General features: G+C 53.4%; 1 protein-coding gene across 3 annotated transcripts in view; it reads left to right on the top strand.

Moving 5' to 3' along the window:
* Positions 1-831: 831 nt before the first annotated feature.
* Positions 832-17,785, top strand: part of RAB11FIP3 (RAB11 family interacting protein 3) — a 67,400-nt gene continuing 50,446 nt past the window's right edge. For 2 of the 3 annotated variants that reach the window (XM_069487182.1, XM_069487181.1), the window contains exon 1: positions 832-1,262. In XM_069487182.1, coding sequence (XP_069343283.1) covers positions 888-1,262 — 375 coding nt within the window. In that variant the 5' untranslated portion in view covers positions 832-887. The remainder of the gene's footprint in view (positions 1,263-17,785) is intronic. The other variant, XM_069487184.1, reaches the window with a different exon arrangement.

The raw sequence follows: 17,785 nt of genomic DNA, 5'->3' as shown, positions 1-17,785 counted from the left end.
GCTTCGCCAGTTCTCAGGCCTGAGCCGCGCTCGCAGCCTCCGAGCACTCCCGCCCCCGCGGCTCGGAACCCCGGACCCAGACCCCAGAGCAGGACGCGGCCACACAGAAGCCCGAAACCCGCGCGGCCCGGCTCCAGCGCCGCCGCCGCCGCCGCGCCGGCCTCGCTCCTGCCTTTATAGCAAGCCGGCGAGGGGCGGGGCCGACGGCGCGGCGACGTGCTGACGTCAGTCCCGACAGAGGGCGGGGCCCCGGCGACGGCGTTCGCTCGCTTGGTACCTCAGTGCCTCAGCGCCTCAGCCGCCTCGGCCGCCTCGGCCTCCTCCCCGGGCTCTTCGGCTTCGCGTCCCCTCGGCCCCCGGCGGCCGCAACGCCCGCCGCCCGGCCCTCGGCGCCCTCCCCGGGCCGCGCCGCCATGGGCCCGCGCCCGCCGCGCCGCCAGGCCGAGGGCAGCTGAGGCGCGGCGCGAAGATGGGCGAGGGCGGAGCAGGGCCCGAGCGCCAGCCGGAGCAGCCCGGGCGTCCCGCGCGCGCCCGCCCGCGCCGCCGCGGGGATGCCCGCGCCCGCCGCCGCGCCCTGAGCGCCTTTGTCTGCCGCCCGCGCCGCCCGCCGCACCACTAGCCTCGCGGGCCCGCGCCGCCCGCGGGCGCGCCCGAACATGGAGTCGGGCCGGCCGGCCTCCCCCCCGGGCCCCCAGCCCCGCGGCCGCGCCGAGCCGGCTGGGCCGGGGCCGGGCCCGGAGGCGCCGGAGGCCGCCCGGCGCACACCGGGCCCCGCGCGGCTGCGCCCCGGAGCGCCCGCCGCGGGCGCGGAGCCGGAGCCGGAGCCGGAGCCGACCCCGGGGCCGGAGGAGCGGCCGCAGGACGCCGGCCCCGACCCGCGCCCCGACATGCAGCTCCCAGAACTCGACCCATTTTTCTCCTGGGCGGAGGAGCCCGAGGACTACGGCCCCGCGAGCCTCCCGGCGAGCGCGCCCGTCCGCGTGCGGGGCTCCGGGCCCGGCTGCCGAGTGCGCGGCGAGCCGGGCTTCCCTCCCCCCTTCCCGTCGCCCGCGGCGGGCGAGCCGGCGCCGGACGCGCGTCCCGGGAGCCCGCACCCGGGCTCGGACTTCGGCCGGGACCCCGCGCCCCCCGGCGAGCCCGCGGGCTGTCAGGAGGACGGCCCCCGCCTCCGAGCCGTGTTCGACGCCCTGGACGGGGATGGGGACGGCTTCGTCCGCATCGAGGACTTCGTCCAGTTCGCCACGGTCTACGGGGCGGAGCAGGTACCGAGCCGGCGCGTGGGGGCCGCGCAGGCGCGTCTCGGGGGTCGACGTGGGACCCCTGTCGCGGCCCCTGTGGTCGTGAGGGGCACGGCCACGACCAGCGGGTCCCGGTTTTCCTTTCCGTTCACCGCTTCTGACTTGGAGTTTTGGGTCGGCTTCGCTGAAGCCCCTCTTGCCCCTTAACACGAGGTCCAGTTCCGGGACCCCCCCCCATGCGTCCCCTGCCCCAGCGCCACACCAGCCGGATCTGTGTACACCGGGGTCGGCTCTGGGCCCGGGCGCGTCCTCGTGGGCTGCCTGATTCCAGGGCCCCTGAACGGAGCGTGCCCGGCGGTGCCCCTCGGAGGGCCCAGCTGTGGTTGGCTGGAGTAATGAACCCAAACCGGGGCCAGGGGCCAGGCCGCGCTGGCCGGAGGCCACACTGACAGACGCCTGTCCCGAGCAGTTACTTTACAGTGTACGACTGGCTTGGCGTCTACGCAGACTCCGGGTTTCGTTGTTTGGAGACAGTGAATGCTCTTAGGTCCTAGGAACTGGGAAATTTCACTTTGGTACCTTTGGTGGGGAGGGGAACGGAACGCGCCTTGGAGCGCGGTGGCAGATACAAACCCCAAATCTAGCAGAACCCCGCCTGGGCCACCTGCACTCCTGCAGGAGAGGTGACATGCACAGACAGACAGGCAGCAAATGCACAGTGCAACGGGGCAGGGTCCCGCACGGTCCCCAGGGTGCCCGCTGCTCAGGGGAGGGTGGGCCTCCAGTGCCAGTCCTTCCTGTCCGCCTGGCACTAAGTAAAGTTTGAGTGGAGATGACAGCAGTGTGACCTGCTGATAACCAGGTAGACGTTGAGTAAAACCTGTGTTCACTTTTAAATGCTTTACTTAGGAGTGGGAAATCGCTGAAATGCTGGTCTAATTTTTATATTTTGTTGACTCTTCACACAAGTTCAGGTTCATATGCATGTTTAAACCAAGAGGTCTATAAGAAAACATAGAATTGACACAGCACTATTTAGGGTGTTAGTCATGGCGTTAAGGACCTTTACGAGGGATCCCTGTGCCCCGAGCATTTACAGTATCTGTTGAGCAGTCAGGGTAATGACGCACTGGGTCCTAATAAGGAGGGGGTCCTTGCCGAGTTTACGGCCTCAGGTGATGTGCACACAGGTACTTGCGGGGCATCCTGTGACGCTCACATGCTTAGCTCGGGGCTGGGAGATACTGTCGGGATGGGTGTTCACCTCTTAGTCTAAGGGGCAGAGAGAGATGACCGATCGTTTCCTGCGTGGTTGGCTCAGATTGTGGTTGCTGGTCCAGGCTCTTTGGTGTGTTTCCTTCTTGCCCCGGGGCCGGAGAGCACCTGGAACATCCCTGGTGGTGGGTTACTGGTGTGACGTGTCTTCTCTCCAGATGTGCTCTTGCTTCGCTCCAGCAATCAGATGTTAGGAGAGTTCCACGCTTGCTCTTCCTTACGTAGCCTGACTCTGGTGGAGCACTTCACAGCCTGTGTGAGGCTCATGCGTGTTCTCACCAGATCGTCACAGCCCTTCTCTGTGGGGGTCCCTAGGCAAGCAGGGGCCATCCCCACTTCGCAGGTAAGAGGCTGGAAGCCCAGAAACGTTAAGTAGCTTTCCCAAGGCCTCACAGATAGCGCCAGAGCAAGGACAAACCTGTGTTTCTTGGCTCCTCACCCTTAGATGACACTTGTTATCAGTTTCATCAAACCGACTTCCATAAAATTCTTTTATTTGAGAAATCTCTTTTGTCGTAACCTCCTTTATTGATCATAGTGGGAAAAACTTTGGGTGGGCTATTTGGGGCTGAACTTTCCTGTAGTTACAAAGTAGAAATGAATGAAAATTCTTTGCTCTGACAGTTCTTGGTGGGATTTGAAGTTTGGGGTGAGGCCCAGATGACTCGGGGTTTGGTGGGGATAGGAAAGGGGAGGGGTCTCCTGGCATTGCTGCTTCTGTCTTCTCTTCCAGACTGCTCAGGAAGAAGCAGTGTTGGGTTGGTGTGGTATCAGTGCGTGTACTTGGACCAGCTTCCTGGGGTGCTGGAGGAGAGCTCTGGATTTCTTTGAGTTGAGTTATGTTTTGCAGCAGATAGTGGACAGGGTGGTGAAAGGCTGATTTTTGTGTTACGAACGCCCATAGCCGACTCGCCGTTTCAGCAGTCCTGCTTCATCTGTAAACTCCCCGCTCCCCACCTCCACGGTATTTTTGAAGCAGATTCTAGACATTTTATCATGTCATCCATACATGTTTCAGTATGTATCTCTAAAAGATAAGGATTCTTTTTTAAACATTAATGATTTTTTGAAAACATTAGGAATGGTTCAGATAAGCTGGATAACAGTAATAAAGACTGTAAGTTTTTGTACTTTCCGCTTTGAGATTTCAAAATCCTGAGTGCATGAGAGACTCTTAGGCTGGTCACATTCCTGTCCTTGACTGTAACAACTAGATTATCTTGATTTTGGTCAAGTTTTCAGAGGCAGCATATTCAGTGTCTTTTGTATAATCTGTTTATGAAGGTAGCATTTTAAATTATTCAGGTGGATGATATGCATTTTTAATAGAAGCAGCTGCCTTTTATGGTACAGATGGCTTTTGTGTCCCTCGTTCCTTAGCAATGTCATGGTGTGTTTGGATCTCATTACATCATCGGGTAAGAGATCAGGTGTGGTGTAGCACAGGGTTGTGCCAGCAGGCTTCAGCCCTGGGAGGAGAAGGAGGACTGTAGTGGAGCTTTTTGGTTATATCTTGTTGAGACAGGAATCTATAGTCAGATGTGTCCAGGCATTAAGTGTGATGCTAGAATAGGTTGTTTTTAAGGCTTCTGCCGCCTTTGAAGATGGACATGACCCCTTCATACTGGGAAGACTGGTGCTTTTGTATTCACCACAAACCCATCATAAAGTGGAGATTGTAAAATAAATTCTAATGGTGTTGTGAGAAAAGATGGGTTTCTTTGCTTTTTAAAAAAGAATTATAAAGATTATCCTCACATTTTATTTTGAAAGTCACTTAAGCATTTACGTTTCAATAGTCATTGATTCTTCCCGGAGAGTCCTGCAGAAGCGAAGCACTGGGTGACCTTCGGTCACCTTGGTGGGCTTTGTATCCTGTGTCCTGTTCAGCACTTGCAGGAGCACTGCTGAAGGAAGCGTCGCTGCCCAGAAGATCTGCTTGCTCTCCACTCCTGCTCGGCTAGGGATGGGCAGTGGGAGGTTCCCAGAGACATTTGGCTGCACCTTTTATTTGTCTCAGTGTCATTTCCAGTCTCTCTCCCAGCTTTGGATTCGAGGGCGGGCGAACGTGTGTGAATGAGAGTGAGCGTGTGTGAGCAGGTGTGTAAGTGAGCTGGTGTGTGTGCATAGTGTGCGTGGGGTGATACATGTGGGAGCATGTGTGTGCAGGAGCCCGGGTGTGTGTGTGAGAGAGTGGGATACGCGTGTGGAAGTGTCGTGGGAGCCTGTGAGCATGTATACCTCTGGGTCTGCATGGTTTTTTTTTTTTTTTTTTGAGACAGAGTCTCACTCTGTCGCCTGGGCTAGAGAGCCGTGGCGTCAGCCTAGCTCACAGCAACCTCCAACTCCTGGGCTCAAGGGATCCTCCTGCCTCAGCCTCCCCAGTAGCTGGGACTACAGGTGTGTGCCACCATGCCCGGCTAATTTTTTCTATATATTTTTAGTTGTGCAGCTAATTTCTTTCTATTTTTTTAGTAGAGATGGGGTCTCGCTCTTGCTCAGGCTGGTCTCGAACTCCTGAGCTCAAACGATCCTACCACCTCGGCCTCCCAGAGTGCTAGGTGGGTCTGCATGTTGACTGAATTGCTAAAAGACAGATGAAGCGTGGATTATAGGCAGCTTTGTTAATGTCTTTAAAAAAAAAAATGCCTGTATCATATTATAAAAGTAACACGTTTATTGTTTAAAAAAAAAAAAACTAGACAACACAAAGTACTATGGGATATAAAACAGAAAATGACCGATAATCTCACTGTCCTGAGAAAAACAGCATTAGCATTTTAGTGCATTTCCTTCCAGACTTTCTTTTGTTGGAGACACAGTCTTGCTCTGTTGCTCCAGGTACAGTGCGGTGGCGTCATCATTCATCGTAGCTCACTGCAGCCTCAAACTCCTGACCTCAAGCAGAGTGCTAGGATTACAGGCATGAGCCACCATGCTGGCCTTATTTTTAAAAACTTTTACAAAAGTTTTCAAAAGGTGCGTAGAGCTGTTTGTACCCACAGGTAGATAGTCCTGCTGCCAAAGGTGAGTTAACCTGGTTCATGTTCTTGTCTGCGAGCTTATCAGTGTAGTTGTTGATGTCGGAGGATTTTATGATTCAATGTTCTTTTTCCATTTCACATGATTTATTCTGATTTCTCCTTTAGCAAGTTTACCCAGCTTAAAGCCTGAAAATCAGGTTGTGAATGAGGTGGTACTTGTTGGCTAAGTTTTTTTGTAGGTGGTTCATCTGTTTAGAGGAGGAATTGTTCTGTACATAGTGAAGACCTCTGTTGCCATACACCATTGGGTCGATAAACAGAACAATGTGCTTAGGGGCATTTTATCAATCTTTTGTTTAGACTAGGTCAACTGGCCAGTGACTGATTAATCATTTTTACAATAAAAGTTATATGGTAATTTTAATTTTACTAATAAGTGGATTGAGTCACAACAAAAGTAATCAAAATTCCACATGGATTAGAGAGATTAACATTTTCTCTGAAAACGTACAAAAGTACGTTTAAAAACTTAAGCCAACGAGAACAATTTTTCTAACTTAAACTAAGGGTGGAAGACAGCTAGAAAATGAGTCGTGGAGAGCCCCGAGCAGAGGCTGGTCAGGGTGCTGCCCCGCAGGGCACCGCTGGGCTGCTGTTGGTGGGCCGTGGGCAGAGTCCGATCCCTGGTTCTCAGGTTTCACCAGCGGACGGACCTCAGCGCTTGCAGGCAGGAGACCTCTGAGGACTTGGCCGGGCTTTGGCCCGGTGTGTTCTTGAGTTCAGGGGCTTTCAGTGCTAATTTTATTTTATTTTTATACTTATTTATTTATTTTTGAGACAGAGTCTCACTCTTTCGCCCTGGCTGGAGGGCGGTGGTGCGATCACAGCTCACAGCAACCTCAAACTCCTGGGCTCAAGTGATCCTCCCACCTCGACCTCCCACAGGGCTGGCATTACAGGTGTCAGCCACCACACCCAGCCTCAGTACTAATTAAAAAAAAAAACATGGTAAGAATCACAGATAAAGGGCTGATATAAAATACTTAAAGAGGGGCTGGTCTGAGTGCAGTGGTGTGTACAACTGATTGATAACAACCAGTTACGCAGATTGTTTGTTCCTTCTCCACTCCCACTGCTTCACTTGACTGGCCTTAAAAAAAAGTCAAAAGGGACAAAGAGACCAAAAACCTGATAGAAAAATGGACAGAACATATGAAAAATACTCAGCTTCCCTCATGATAAGAGAAATGGAAATTAAAGTCACTTGGGATAGCATTTCTTTTCCATCATGTTAACAAGAATTTAAAATCTGAGCACATTCTGCTGGAAAAGCTCCTGGGGAACAGGCCTCGCGTTGCTGGCGAAGGCAGAATGGTGCAGCCCCCGTCAGGGGCCTTGGCAGTGTCTGTATGTTGTTTACCCTTTGACCTGACAGGCCTGCTTCTGGTAATTTAACCTGCAGAACAGCAGACACACAGGTTAGTTGTCGCAGGATTACCTGTGATGTAAAAATATGGAAATGGCCTAAATGTCCTTCCAGGTTGAATAAACCAACCTCACGCAAGAAAGAACTGTGTGGCTGCAAAAAATAAAGAGGAAAATTCCTGTGAACTGATGGAGAGTGATTTCCAGGATATACTAAGTGAAAAAGAATGTATAAATTAGTATAACACATGGTAAGAAAGAACGGGTGTTATGTGTGATTCCTCCTGCACGAGGTACCTGGAGTCGTCAGATCTCGGGGACGGGGAGTCCCGTGGTGGCTACCGGGGCCTGGGGTGGGCATGGGAGTTAGTGTTCGTGGCTGCAGAGTTTCGGCCGGGGAAGCTGGAAAGGTCCCTGAGATGGGTGGTGGCGATGGCTGCACAACAATGTGAATGTATTTAATGTCACTGAATTTACGCTTAAAAATGGTTCATTTACCACAATTAAAAAAAAAAGATGAAAGAGCTGGGATCCAGAACACTGTGATGGACTTCAGCTCAGAGGGAGCAGAAGAGAAGGTGGTAGACTGAGAAGCCACACTGTAGGACCCCCAGGCCAGGCCTCACGGAGGGACCCTCTGGCTGTCAGAAGCCTCTGGAGTCACAGGCTCCAGGGCAGGGCTGACCTTGAAGGCTGGGCCAGCAGGATACGACTGTAAGAAAAAAACGAAAAGAAAGAAAGAATGTGAAATAAGAAAATATATGCATTTGCTGCTTTTTAAAAGCAAAAAGTGGCTCATGCCTGTAATCCTAGCATTTGGGAGGCCAAGGTGGGAGCATTACTTGAGGCCAGGAGTTCAGAGACCAGCCTGGGCAATGACCAGCCTTGGCAATGACACCCTATCTCTACAAGAAATAAAAAATTAGCCGGACATGGTGGCACACGCTTTTAGTCCCAGCTACCTGGGAGGCTGAGGCAGGAGGATCGACTGAGCCCAGGAGTTTGAGGTTGCAGTGAGCGATAGTCGAGCCACTGTGAAAATCTAAACTATCTATTTGTTAATCCATTTAAAGATAATAATCCATTATGCTAACATAAATGACATTTTAATGAAAACAGCCATTTCTGAAAATTAGGAGAATGGCTTGTTTTACGTTTTTGCAGGTCTGTTTAATGTCTGGCTTAATTGAAGAGAGCTGGATTCTCATATCTGATTCTGTAGTCGATCCATTGTATCATGTGGCCTCTGGAAACTTCACTGTGCCTTTGAGAATGAGAAGGACAGACAGCAAAGAATGTCCTAGAACATTATGAGGCTCACTTTGATCTTGGAGGCTCCTCCTCATGTCCCTGGCGGAACACCAGGGTCCCCAGGAGCGCCAGGACCACTGGTTGAGAACGGCCTCACTGCTCGGGAGTCCTCTGGGGAGCCTGTCCAAACCGGTTGCTGGGCCCCACCCCGGAGTCGGATGTAGCTGCTCTGGGTGGGGCCTGATAAACGTGTTTCTAGCCGGTTCCTGCAGCTCCTGGTTTTGGGTCCCTCTTGGAAAGCCGATGCTAAAGTGTATCGAACGTGTTTGGTCTTAAAAGACTTCACCCCGAGTCACATTTTAATACCATTCTTTTCCTGACTCTGTTATATTCATTCCAGCATTAATTTCACAATTTTTTAAAATGAAAAACCACATCCGTTGCATTTTATTATTAATACATCTTAGATTCTTTCCTGTATTTTTGCAAAACAAAGTACTAAAATTTTGGGAAAATCTCAATATTGGACATATCCATCAAAATAATTCTGCAGAATCTTTTGTCAGTGACCTAGAGGAGGAACCTCATCGAACGAGGTTCCCTGGTCCCAGTGTATGGAAGCCGTGTGACTTTCTGGGATTATAGAAATATCCGTGTGCAGCCTATATGCTGAGGGGATTGATGTAAAGTGTTCAAGGTTTTCAGTGTACCTCGGATATCTGTAATCATTTGCATGGAAGGACTGCCTTAAAGTCACAGAACAGCTCCCTTTCAGAATCAGTGTCATAAGGCGGCGTGTCTAGGGTGGGGGACAGAGGCAGCCACGCAGCCCCTGCGTGGGAGACCGTGTTGATGAGGGTTTGCCTTCCGTGTGTGCCTGGGTGAGGCCAGCCTCTAGGAAGGAGAAGCGCCAAGACTCCTTTGCAAGACGAGGCTGTTGGCTGGTGGCTTAAGCAGCCACGTACTCCTTCCTTTGATGTCCAGGGTCAGTGGGAGCCTGGTCCCACCAGCGCTAGGAGGAGACGCATGACAGAGAATCTTGCTGTGATCTTTCCTCTTTAAAATAGCATTTCAGCCACGCCTCGGCAGAGGATCTCTCCATCTGCTCCGTGGCCAGCTCGGAGCGTCTTGGAGGGAGCTGCTGTCGTGTGGAGTCTTCACTTACCACCAGCTCGCTGGAGAGGTGCGTGCCCGTGGCCCGATCCTCCTGCGGGAAGCCCTCCTCGTTTGTGTGCTTGTGCCTGACAGTGAGTTCGCACCACTGACGGTGAACCTCTGCATCCTGATCGAGGAGGTGGCGTGTCCTCTGAAGCCTCGGTCCCCAACGTTTTTGGCACCAGGACCAGGGACTGGTTTCATGGAAGACAATTTTTCCACTGACTTGGGAGGGGGGAGGATGGTTTCGGGATGATTCAAGCGCGTTACATTTATTGTGCACTTTATTTCTATTATTATTACATTGTAATGTATAATGAAATAAGTATGCAGTCACCATAGGTTGGGGACCCCTGCCCTAAGGCTTTGCAGAGTTCAGGGGTTCAGCATCTTCTGCTCCACGAGACGCTCCAGAAGCAAGGCCAGCCAACTGGAAGAAGCTTTCTTTTTTTTTTTTTTTGGAGGTAGAGTCTCGCTCTGTTGCCCGGGCTAGAGTGCCGTGGCGTCAGCCTAGCTCACAGCAACCTCAAACTCCTGGGCTCAAGCAATCCTCCTGCCTCAGCCTCCCGAGTAGCTGGGACTACAGGCATGCGCCACCTTGCCCGGCTAATTTTTTTCTATTTTTAGTAGAGACGGGGTCTCGCTCTTGCTCAGGCTGGTCTCACACTCCTGAGCTCCAGCGATCCTCCTGCCTTGGCCTCCCAGAGTGCTGGGATTGCAGGCGTGAGCAACCGCACCGGCCTACGGATGTAGTTTAGAAAGTCATGTAGTAGCTGTGCTCCCTTACAGCTCCACCTCCCTCTCCCAGCCATGTTCAGCTCTTAGCCGCTTCCTTCTAATGTTTGTTTTGTTTTCAGTTTTGGTGGTTCCTGTTGACTTTCTCTCGTGGAAGGTGTACCCACGTATTTCCCTGTGTCTCCTCATTCTTACATTAGAATTAATCATAATTCTGGTTAAATCTGCATTATTGGCATCTTATTGCGATTGCAGACACTGCTCCCAGCTGACCCGTACAGTGTGCTGTGATTGCGTCCCCTTTCTGACACGGCCTTCTGCCTTCCCTGGAGTCGGAGGTCACCGTTCTCCTTGGTTAGTTTTCTGTGCACCCGTCAGCAGCTCCCCACCCTCAGCGTGTGTGCTAGCGCTTCCGTCGCCCGTCAGCCCCCCCTTCCAGGCACAGGCCACTGCCACCCTCTCTGGGCCTAGTGTCCTGCTTCAGCAGCACCTCTGGTGGTCTCTCCCGAGTCTCCGGAATTGGCGCGGGGCGGTTGGGGAGGACCTGAGATTCCACAGCCAGACTCTGAACCAGGCTTTTCCCCTCAGCTTCCGCTGCATGAGTTTGCTGGGCCTGCGGAGTTCTGTTCTCGTTGGCATCCCCGTTGTGGCCCTGACCTTTCCAGGCTCTTTGCTCTGAGCTTGCACCTGCCTGTCCTCGTGCATCAGCTGGAACGATGGGGTCTCCCCTCTGGAGGCCTTTTTCCAGCAGACTTAGGGTGGTGTTGAGATAAACTCCTGCGTTAGTTCACCACGTTTAACCGTGTTGAAGCCCCTTTCTCTTCTCGGTATCCCATGCGTGTGTCTATCAGAACAGGCTCGGTCCCCTCCAGTGGCGCAAGCAGAGCAGACGTGGTCAGCGCCACGTGGTGGGGAGGGCGGGCTGGGAGCCGACGCTGCCCCTTTCCAGTCTCACCCCAGCGTGTCAGCACAGGGTCTGGTTTAGCCTTCCTCACTCCGTGTGTGCGCTGAAGTTTTCCTATTGACGAAGTCCACGTTCGTGACATTAGTTTCTGAACCCTGGAGTGTCCCAGTGTGTTGCTAGACTGTGGGGCCAGGCGCCGTTTCTCCCTGTGGGAGTCCTGCCCCCGCCTCTCTAACTGTGCGGGTCACTTGCCATGTTCCTAACGTGCAGCAAGACCTATTTTTTGTGTTGGGAAAATTGAGGTTATTGTCTTGGGCTTTGGAGTTTTAGATATTTGGATGAGGTTTAGTCAGGCTTTCTTAGCATTTCAGAGCTTTTCTGTGGCATCCAAAATAGGTAGTGAAGGGAGAAGATAGTTCTTGGCTGTGCTTTTTGGAAATATGTCATCTGTTTCAGGAAAAGCTTCCTGCTGCTGGCTCTGAAATGCAGTCCCTGAAGCCTGAAGGGAGGCGGCGGGCCGGGCGCCCTCCCCTTCCCGGCCTGCGGCAGGGGGGGCCGGGGACCGGGCGTAAGGTGAGCGGCTCGGCTGTCTGTGAGGAGCCCTTCTGAGGAGCGAGGTGCCCTGGTCGATGGCGTTCTGGCCAGGTGTCTCTGGCCAAGTGTTCTTTTGTGTTTACGTATATGAGGGCTGTTTTTCCTGTCTACAAAATGGATGCTAAATTCCAGGACACAAAACAGTGTGTGGGCTTCGGCCTCGGCAGACGTGGGTGCCACTGGGCTCAGACGTGGGCTCAGCCACTCCTCGTTCGGTCACTGGGCAAACAAGTGCGATGCACTCCCAGTGCCGGGCAGGGTCCCAGAGCTGGGGTGGAGCGGTGAGCAGCACTGGCCGTTCCCATCTGTCTTCAGGTGTCACACAGGTAGTCGCCAGCAGGGACTCGCCAGGACAGGTGCCGTGGAGGAAAGGCAGAGGTGGTTTTGAGGTTAACAGGGAACCTGACCTACTTAGGAAACTTTCCCTCAGGGAAACTCTTTTCTTTCCTTCTTTTTTTTGAGGTGCCTCTTGGGCTGGGTTCTGAAGCTGTGTAGCCTCAGTGAGGCAAAGGCGGGAGAGGAGGGAGCCTTCCTGGCTTCCGGGCGGAGGCCCAGGCCTGGAGAGCCCGGAAGGGAAGGAAGGTTCTCTACGCGTGGCCTGGGGTCTGGCTCTGTCCCCAGCGCGCTGCTCACTGCGTCCAGAGGCAGAACGACGATCCTCTTTCTCCTTGGTGTCTCCTTCCTGCCCCCAACCCCTGTGCTGGCCGCGTGTGCTCACAGGGGCTCCCCAGCCCGGCCCTGCAAGGGTGGAAGGCGTTGGCCACAGCCCTGCTTCCCAAGGTGGGGTCCCGGGACCCCACACAGCAGTGTGGCCTGGGGCCCTGTTAGGATTACGAGGGCAGCTGCTGGCACTGCGGACCCCGGGGGGCAGGCGTGGGAGAGCCACTGGCTCAGACCAGTCAGGGTCACTCTCCTGGCCTGGCTGTGGCAGATCAGACCTTATTTTTCTTCTTGGTTGGTTTATACTTTACTTTTATTATGTGAAAAGATTGTTCTACCTGCTAGGAATCCCCTGTTCCCATTTCTGTGGGTGGGAGCAGCATATTCATTGTATCTTTTCTTCCTAAATAGAGGCCTCCTGTAAAAACGTTACATTTTCCAGATTGTATCCTATATGTTGTTATATTATTGCTATATTAAATGTTACATGACCCAGTAAGCTGTTAGATAGTTTCAGAAAATGGAAAGTGCTAAGAATGTTTCCGGACCATAATAAGTTTCTGTGTTCCTTTTTTTTACTTTTTATTAAAGACTTAAAAATGGCTTTAAAAACTTGAGACAGCACGCTGGGGATGGAACTGCTTTCTTCCCCCACTTCTCGGCGACAGGCATACCTGGGAGAACCTGGGCCTGTTCTGTTAGGCCTGGCCAGCTGGCACCCTGATTTCCTAAAGAATCTTCTCTTGGCAGAAAGAGCGCCCCCTGCTTTGCTGCCGGCCTCCTGCCTGGTGACTCTCGGTCAGATACGTCTTTCTCACAAAGAACACACGGAGTCTTCTGTCCCTGTTGGGAAGAAGGGATACTCCCGACAGTGCTGTGTGGTGAATCCGGGAGTTCTAGTTCTGGGGACGGGCCACGCGGTGAGGGCCAGGCGTCCTCGTTGCCCCTGGGGGTGCCCCTGGAGCTGTGGGTGAGGCCGGAACTTGGTGGTGAGAACAGGGGCTGCCTGCGTGGGCACCTCCAGCCGCGTCCGCGCCACCCTGCTCCTCCAGGGTCCAGAACGTGGGAAGGTCGTCGTGGTCCGTGGTCCGTCTGTTCTTCCTCAGCCTCGCTTCCGGCCGCTCAGTAACCTGCTGTTCCTGATCACTGAGTCGTATTTGTTCGATATTAAAGCAACAGATGCTACAGAAATGCACAGTGGGACCCACTGACGAGGTGGCGCATTCGCGGAGGGGGCACTTACCCTGTCCACATCCCCTCTGGTAGCTGCTGCTGCAGTTAAAGGTCCACGTGTAGGCAGGTGATTAAAACAAATTATGCATTGGAAATATCCTGTACTAGCAATAAAATAATTGTGCTGTACCTGGTACTTTGTAATTTCCACTGCAAACTGATTTCATGCACACGAGCCCCAGTGTGCACGGGGACTGGCCCGGGTCGGTGCTGGCTGCCCGCCTGGGCTGGGCCCCTTTGTCCTGTGCGCTCCTTTGGTGGCCGCCCAGCAAACACACATTTGCGTCCCACAGCCGGGCACCCATCGTCCCGTGAAGGAATGACAGCCCCCGAGTGACTGATACTTGGGCCCAGCCTTGTACTTCTGGTCTGTGCATCTTAAGGAGGAAGAATCCCACAGCCTGTGAGCCATGACGTTCTCTGTGTGACGCTGTTTTTTGTTTTGTTTTTAAAGAGGTGAAGTCTCACTGTGTTGCCCAGGCTGGAGTGCAGTGGGTGTCGTGCACTGTAGCCGTGAACTTCTGGGCTCCAGGGATCCTCCCGCCTCAGCCTCCCCAGTAGCTGGGACTCCAGACATGTGCCATTGCACCTGACTAATGATGCTGTTTCATTAAAATGGGGTTGATATTCCCACTGGTGGGTGTCTTGAGGGAGTTTGGGAAGAGTAGTTGGAGTTGTAAATTCAACCGAGGCTTTTGGCTCCTTTGTCCAACTAATTCCTCTCTGGTCTGGGCCTCTGTTCTTGTTAATCAGAGCTTCGCAAGCTCCAGAGGGGTCGAATTGCCCAGAGGCCTTGTCGGAACAGAGTGCTGGGCCTCCCCCGTCAGTTTCTGATTCATCAGGTTCTGGGTGAGGCCTGAGGATCCGCTGCTGGTCTGGGAGCCCACAGTTCCTGCTCCAGAGCAGTGCTTTCGACCTGAGGAGCTTGTCTGGCTTGGGGGGCCCAGGTGTGCCCCCAGTCATGTTACTCAGACTCTCTGGGGTGGGTCCAGGCAAGAAAGTGAAACCTCCCCAGTGCTTCCACTTGCGGTGAGGCTAAGAGCTCTGTGTGGGACGGGCGCGGTGGCTCACACCTGTAATCCAGCACTCTGGGAGGCAGGAGGATCGCTCAAGGTCAGGAGTTCGAGACCAGCCTGAGCAAGAGCAAGACCCCCATCTCTACTAAAAATAGAAAGAAATTAGCCGGACAACTAAAAATATAGAAAAAAAAGTATTAGCCAGGCATGGTGACACCTGTAGTCCCAGCTACTTGGGAGGCTGAGGCAGGAGGACTGCTTGAGCCCAGGAGTTTGAGGTTGCTGTGAGCTAGGCTGACGCCACAGCACTCTAGCCTGGTGACAGAGTGAGACTCTGTCTCAAAAAAAAAAAAAAAAAAAAAAACCCCTCTGTGTGAAGGAAAACCTTGGTTCTTCCCAAAGCAGGTGGGAGCACTTGAACTTGGAGCAGATGTTGGGTACCTCGCTTTGATGATTCTTAGCGCAGACCGTGACTCATTTGTCACTGTAGACCAGGAAGCTTGTCTGGGGAACAGGTCTGAGAAGGACAGAAAGATTTTATGAGACAGGGCAAATCTGAACCTACAACTGTCAGACCCAAAGCCTGATGGTGTTTTGGCGTGCCACGTTGGGGCTGCTTCTGCAGGGGGAAGCCCAGGGCTGGGTCAGGTGGCCTGGTGGGCAGGCAGGAAAGACTGGTGACTGCCCCCCCCTTGTGTCAGTGGGGCCTTTGTTGCCGAATCAGAGGTTCTTTTTAAGTAATCGGTGAACAAATACATTCTGTGGCCAGGCTTAGAAGTCAGTGCTTTGCCCTGGGGACAGGATTCCTTTGTGCTTGTCGCTGTAGTATTCTTTTGTCAGAGGGAGGTTTCCTGGCTGGTCCTGCCCCTGCCCAGCTCTGTGCAGTCAGCGTGGAGTGCACGCAGCAGGAAATTTGGGGGCGTTGTGGGAGTGGGTGCACATGCTTCGGATTTAATAAAGTATGTTTTTGTTTTTATTCTGGAGCCTTTAATAACTCTCACGAAGGGTATCATTACTTCAGAAGGAGCTGAAGGTTGGCCACACGGACGCGCGAGGCTCTGCCCGGCTGATGACCCACGCTCTGCTCCTCCTGCCCGGCTTGGCCGCCACGCCAGTGTTTGGGCGCTTCCGTGGGTCTCTGCTGCTGCAGCAGCCGCCCCCGGGGGTCGAGCAGGGGAATGGCTTCTCCGCAGCGGCACAGAGGGGTGGTCTGCAGGAAGCGTTTTGTGTCTGCCTCTGGGTTTCGCAGTCAGCGCTGTGAACGACCCTCCGTGCGCGGGAGCCCAGGTTTGCCCTGCTGCTTCCTCAGGTGGGCTTTGGACAAAAAAGACAGCTGGTCTGTCTTGTGGGTGTAATTCTCTGAGAGTGGGAAGAGATTCCGTTCCGGAGAGGTTACTCCACAGGTGTTTGTTCCTCTGTCTTCACCCTCCGCCACCGCTCTTTCTCAGCCCTTCTTTTTCCCTCCTTGTTTACAAAGTTCTGTTTTATTCCAGCATTGGGTGGGTTGGTTTACTTCACTGAAATCCAAGAAAAACAAGGCTGCGTTTTTTTGCTGTTGGAAATGAAAAGCCCTTTTTCTTTTTTTCTTTTGATTATATTTCAGTCTGGGTATGAAAAGCCTTTTTATGAGAAAGTCCATCCCTATCAGCATGGTTTACTCTGGCTGGTGAGGAGAGACAGAGCCATGACGTTGCTGGACACTCCCTCTTTGATTTGATTGTTAAGAACGGTCTTCAAGGAGCCTGCCTTGTGATGCGTCCCACAAGAAATGCCAGTCAGTGAGGCTTAATCAGCACTTAGGAACATTTGGCTTTCTTGTTGACTAAGACATATCCAGTAGGAGAAGTCTTGGCATTTGTAATTTGTGGATCAGGAACCTGATGTCGGCCAGGCAAGGTGGCTCATGCCTGTAATCCCAGCTACTCGGGAGGCTGAGGCTGGAGTATCACCTGAGGCCAGGAGTTGGAGACCAGCCTGAGCAAGAACGAGACCCCGTCTCTACCAAAAATAGAAAAATTAGCCAGTGTGGTGGCGCATGCCTGTAGTCCCAGCTACTCGGGAGGCTGAGGTGGGAGAATGGCTTGAGCCCAGGGGTTAGAGACTGCAGTGAGCTATGAGGACGCCACTGCACTCCAGCCTGGGCAGCAGAGCAAGACCCTATCTCAAAAACAAAAAAAAAAAAGCAAAAAGATAAAAGTTTCAAAGGGACATTTGCACATCCATGTTTATAGCATCCTCAGGAAGCTACCAGAGGAGGCGACTCTAAACTGAGTTAACCAGGAAAGGAAAGGGGGACTTGCAGCACAGCGGGAGGCGGTGACAGGAGCTGCAGACTCTGTGGGACCCAGGGCGGCCTGTCTGTCCCGAGGGGGCACCTGAAAAACTCAGTGGTGTGGAAATGGTCTTGAGAGGCCTTTACAGGTTTGCAGAAAATTAAGGCAGCGAAAAGGCAAGAGAATTTCTAAGTAGGGGGGAAAAAATCTAAGAAAGTGTTACAGTGTGGACATGGCTCAGTAGTGGGAAATGCTAGCAAGGACGGAAGCCGTGCAGAGACCTCGCCAGGGTCGGGAGAGCTCTGGCCCCCTGCGTATCTGAAAAGCCAGGCAGCAGCACCGCGGCACGCAGATGAGACACGGAGGCAGGACCAGAGGTGGCACTAAAGAGCAGAAAGTGGCCCCAAGAACAGGAGCTGGACGAGGAAGCCCGGGAGCCGCGCAGCAGCCTTTGAACTACACACCTGTATTCGATGACTTTTTGGTTTATCTTTCTTCCTCTTCTGCTTACTCTCGGGTCTAGGTTTGAGCCAGGGTTTGCAGGGTGTCCCCCTCAGGGCCGGTGGGGGCCCTTGCTCAGGCGGGATGGGCGAGGCCTCCGCTCCTCTATTGTGTGCAGAGGAGACTGAGGGTACAGAGGTGCTGAGTGTCCCCAGTCAGAGGGCACGTTGGCTGCGAAGACTGCTTGTGTCAGGACCTGTGAGTCGTGGGGGGTCCCTTGGCACTCCAGGGAAGAGCCAGGAGGGAGAGCTTTTTATTAGTCCCTTGGAGAGTCCAGCCCTGGGGGTGGCCACCGGCTGGGAGTGCCCTTGCCAGGGGCTGCTCACTGTCCCCTCCCAGGGCACAGGCAGCTTCTCCGTGACAACAGCCCGAATGGAAGGGCTGAGCCCCCAGGCTCTGCTTCCTGCAGGGACACCCTTTTCTCTGATTAGCACGTTTAGTTAAGTGTCGGATGTGTGTATTCTTTGGTTGCCTTTATAAATTCTGCTTGTTTTCCTCAGCATGTTTGTTTAAAGCTTGATGGTATCCACTTGACTGTTTC

Source organism: Eulemur rufifrons, chromosome 14 (assembly GCF_041146395.1).
Source record: "Eulemur rufifrons isolate Redbay chromosome 14, OSU_ERuf_1, whole genome shotgun sequence".
Taxonomy (NCBI): domain Eukaryota; kingdom Metazoa; phylum Chordata; class Mammalia; order Primates; family Lemuridae; genus Eulemur; species Eulemur rufifrons.
The sequence above is the reverse complement of the archived record's forward strand: the minus strand, read 5'-3'. Positions and strand labels throughout refer to the sequence as shown.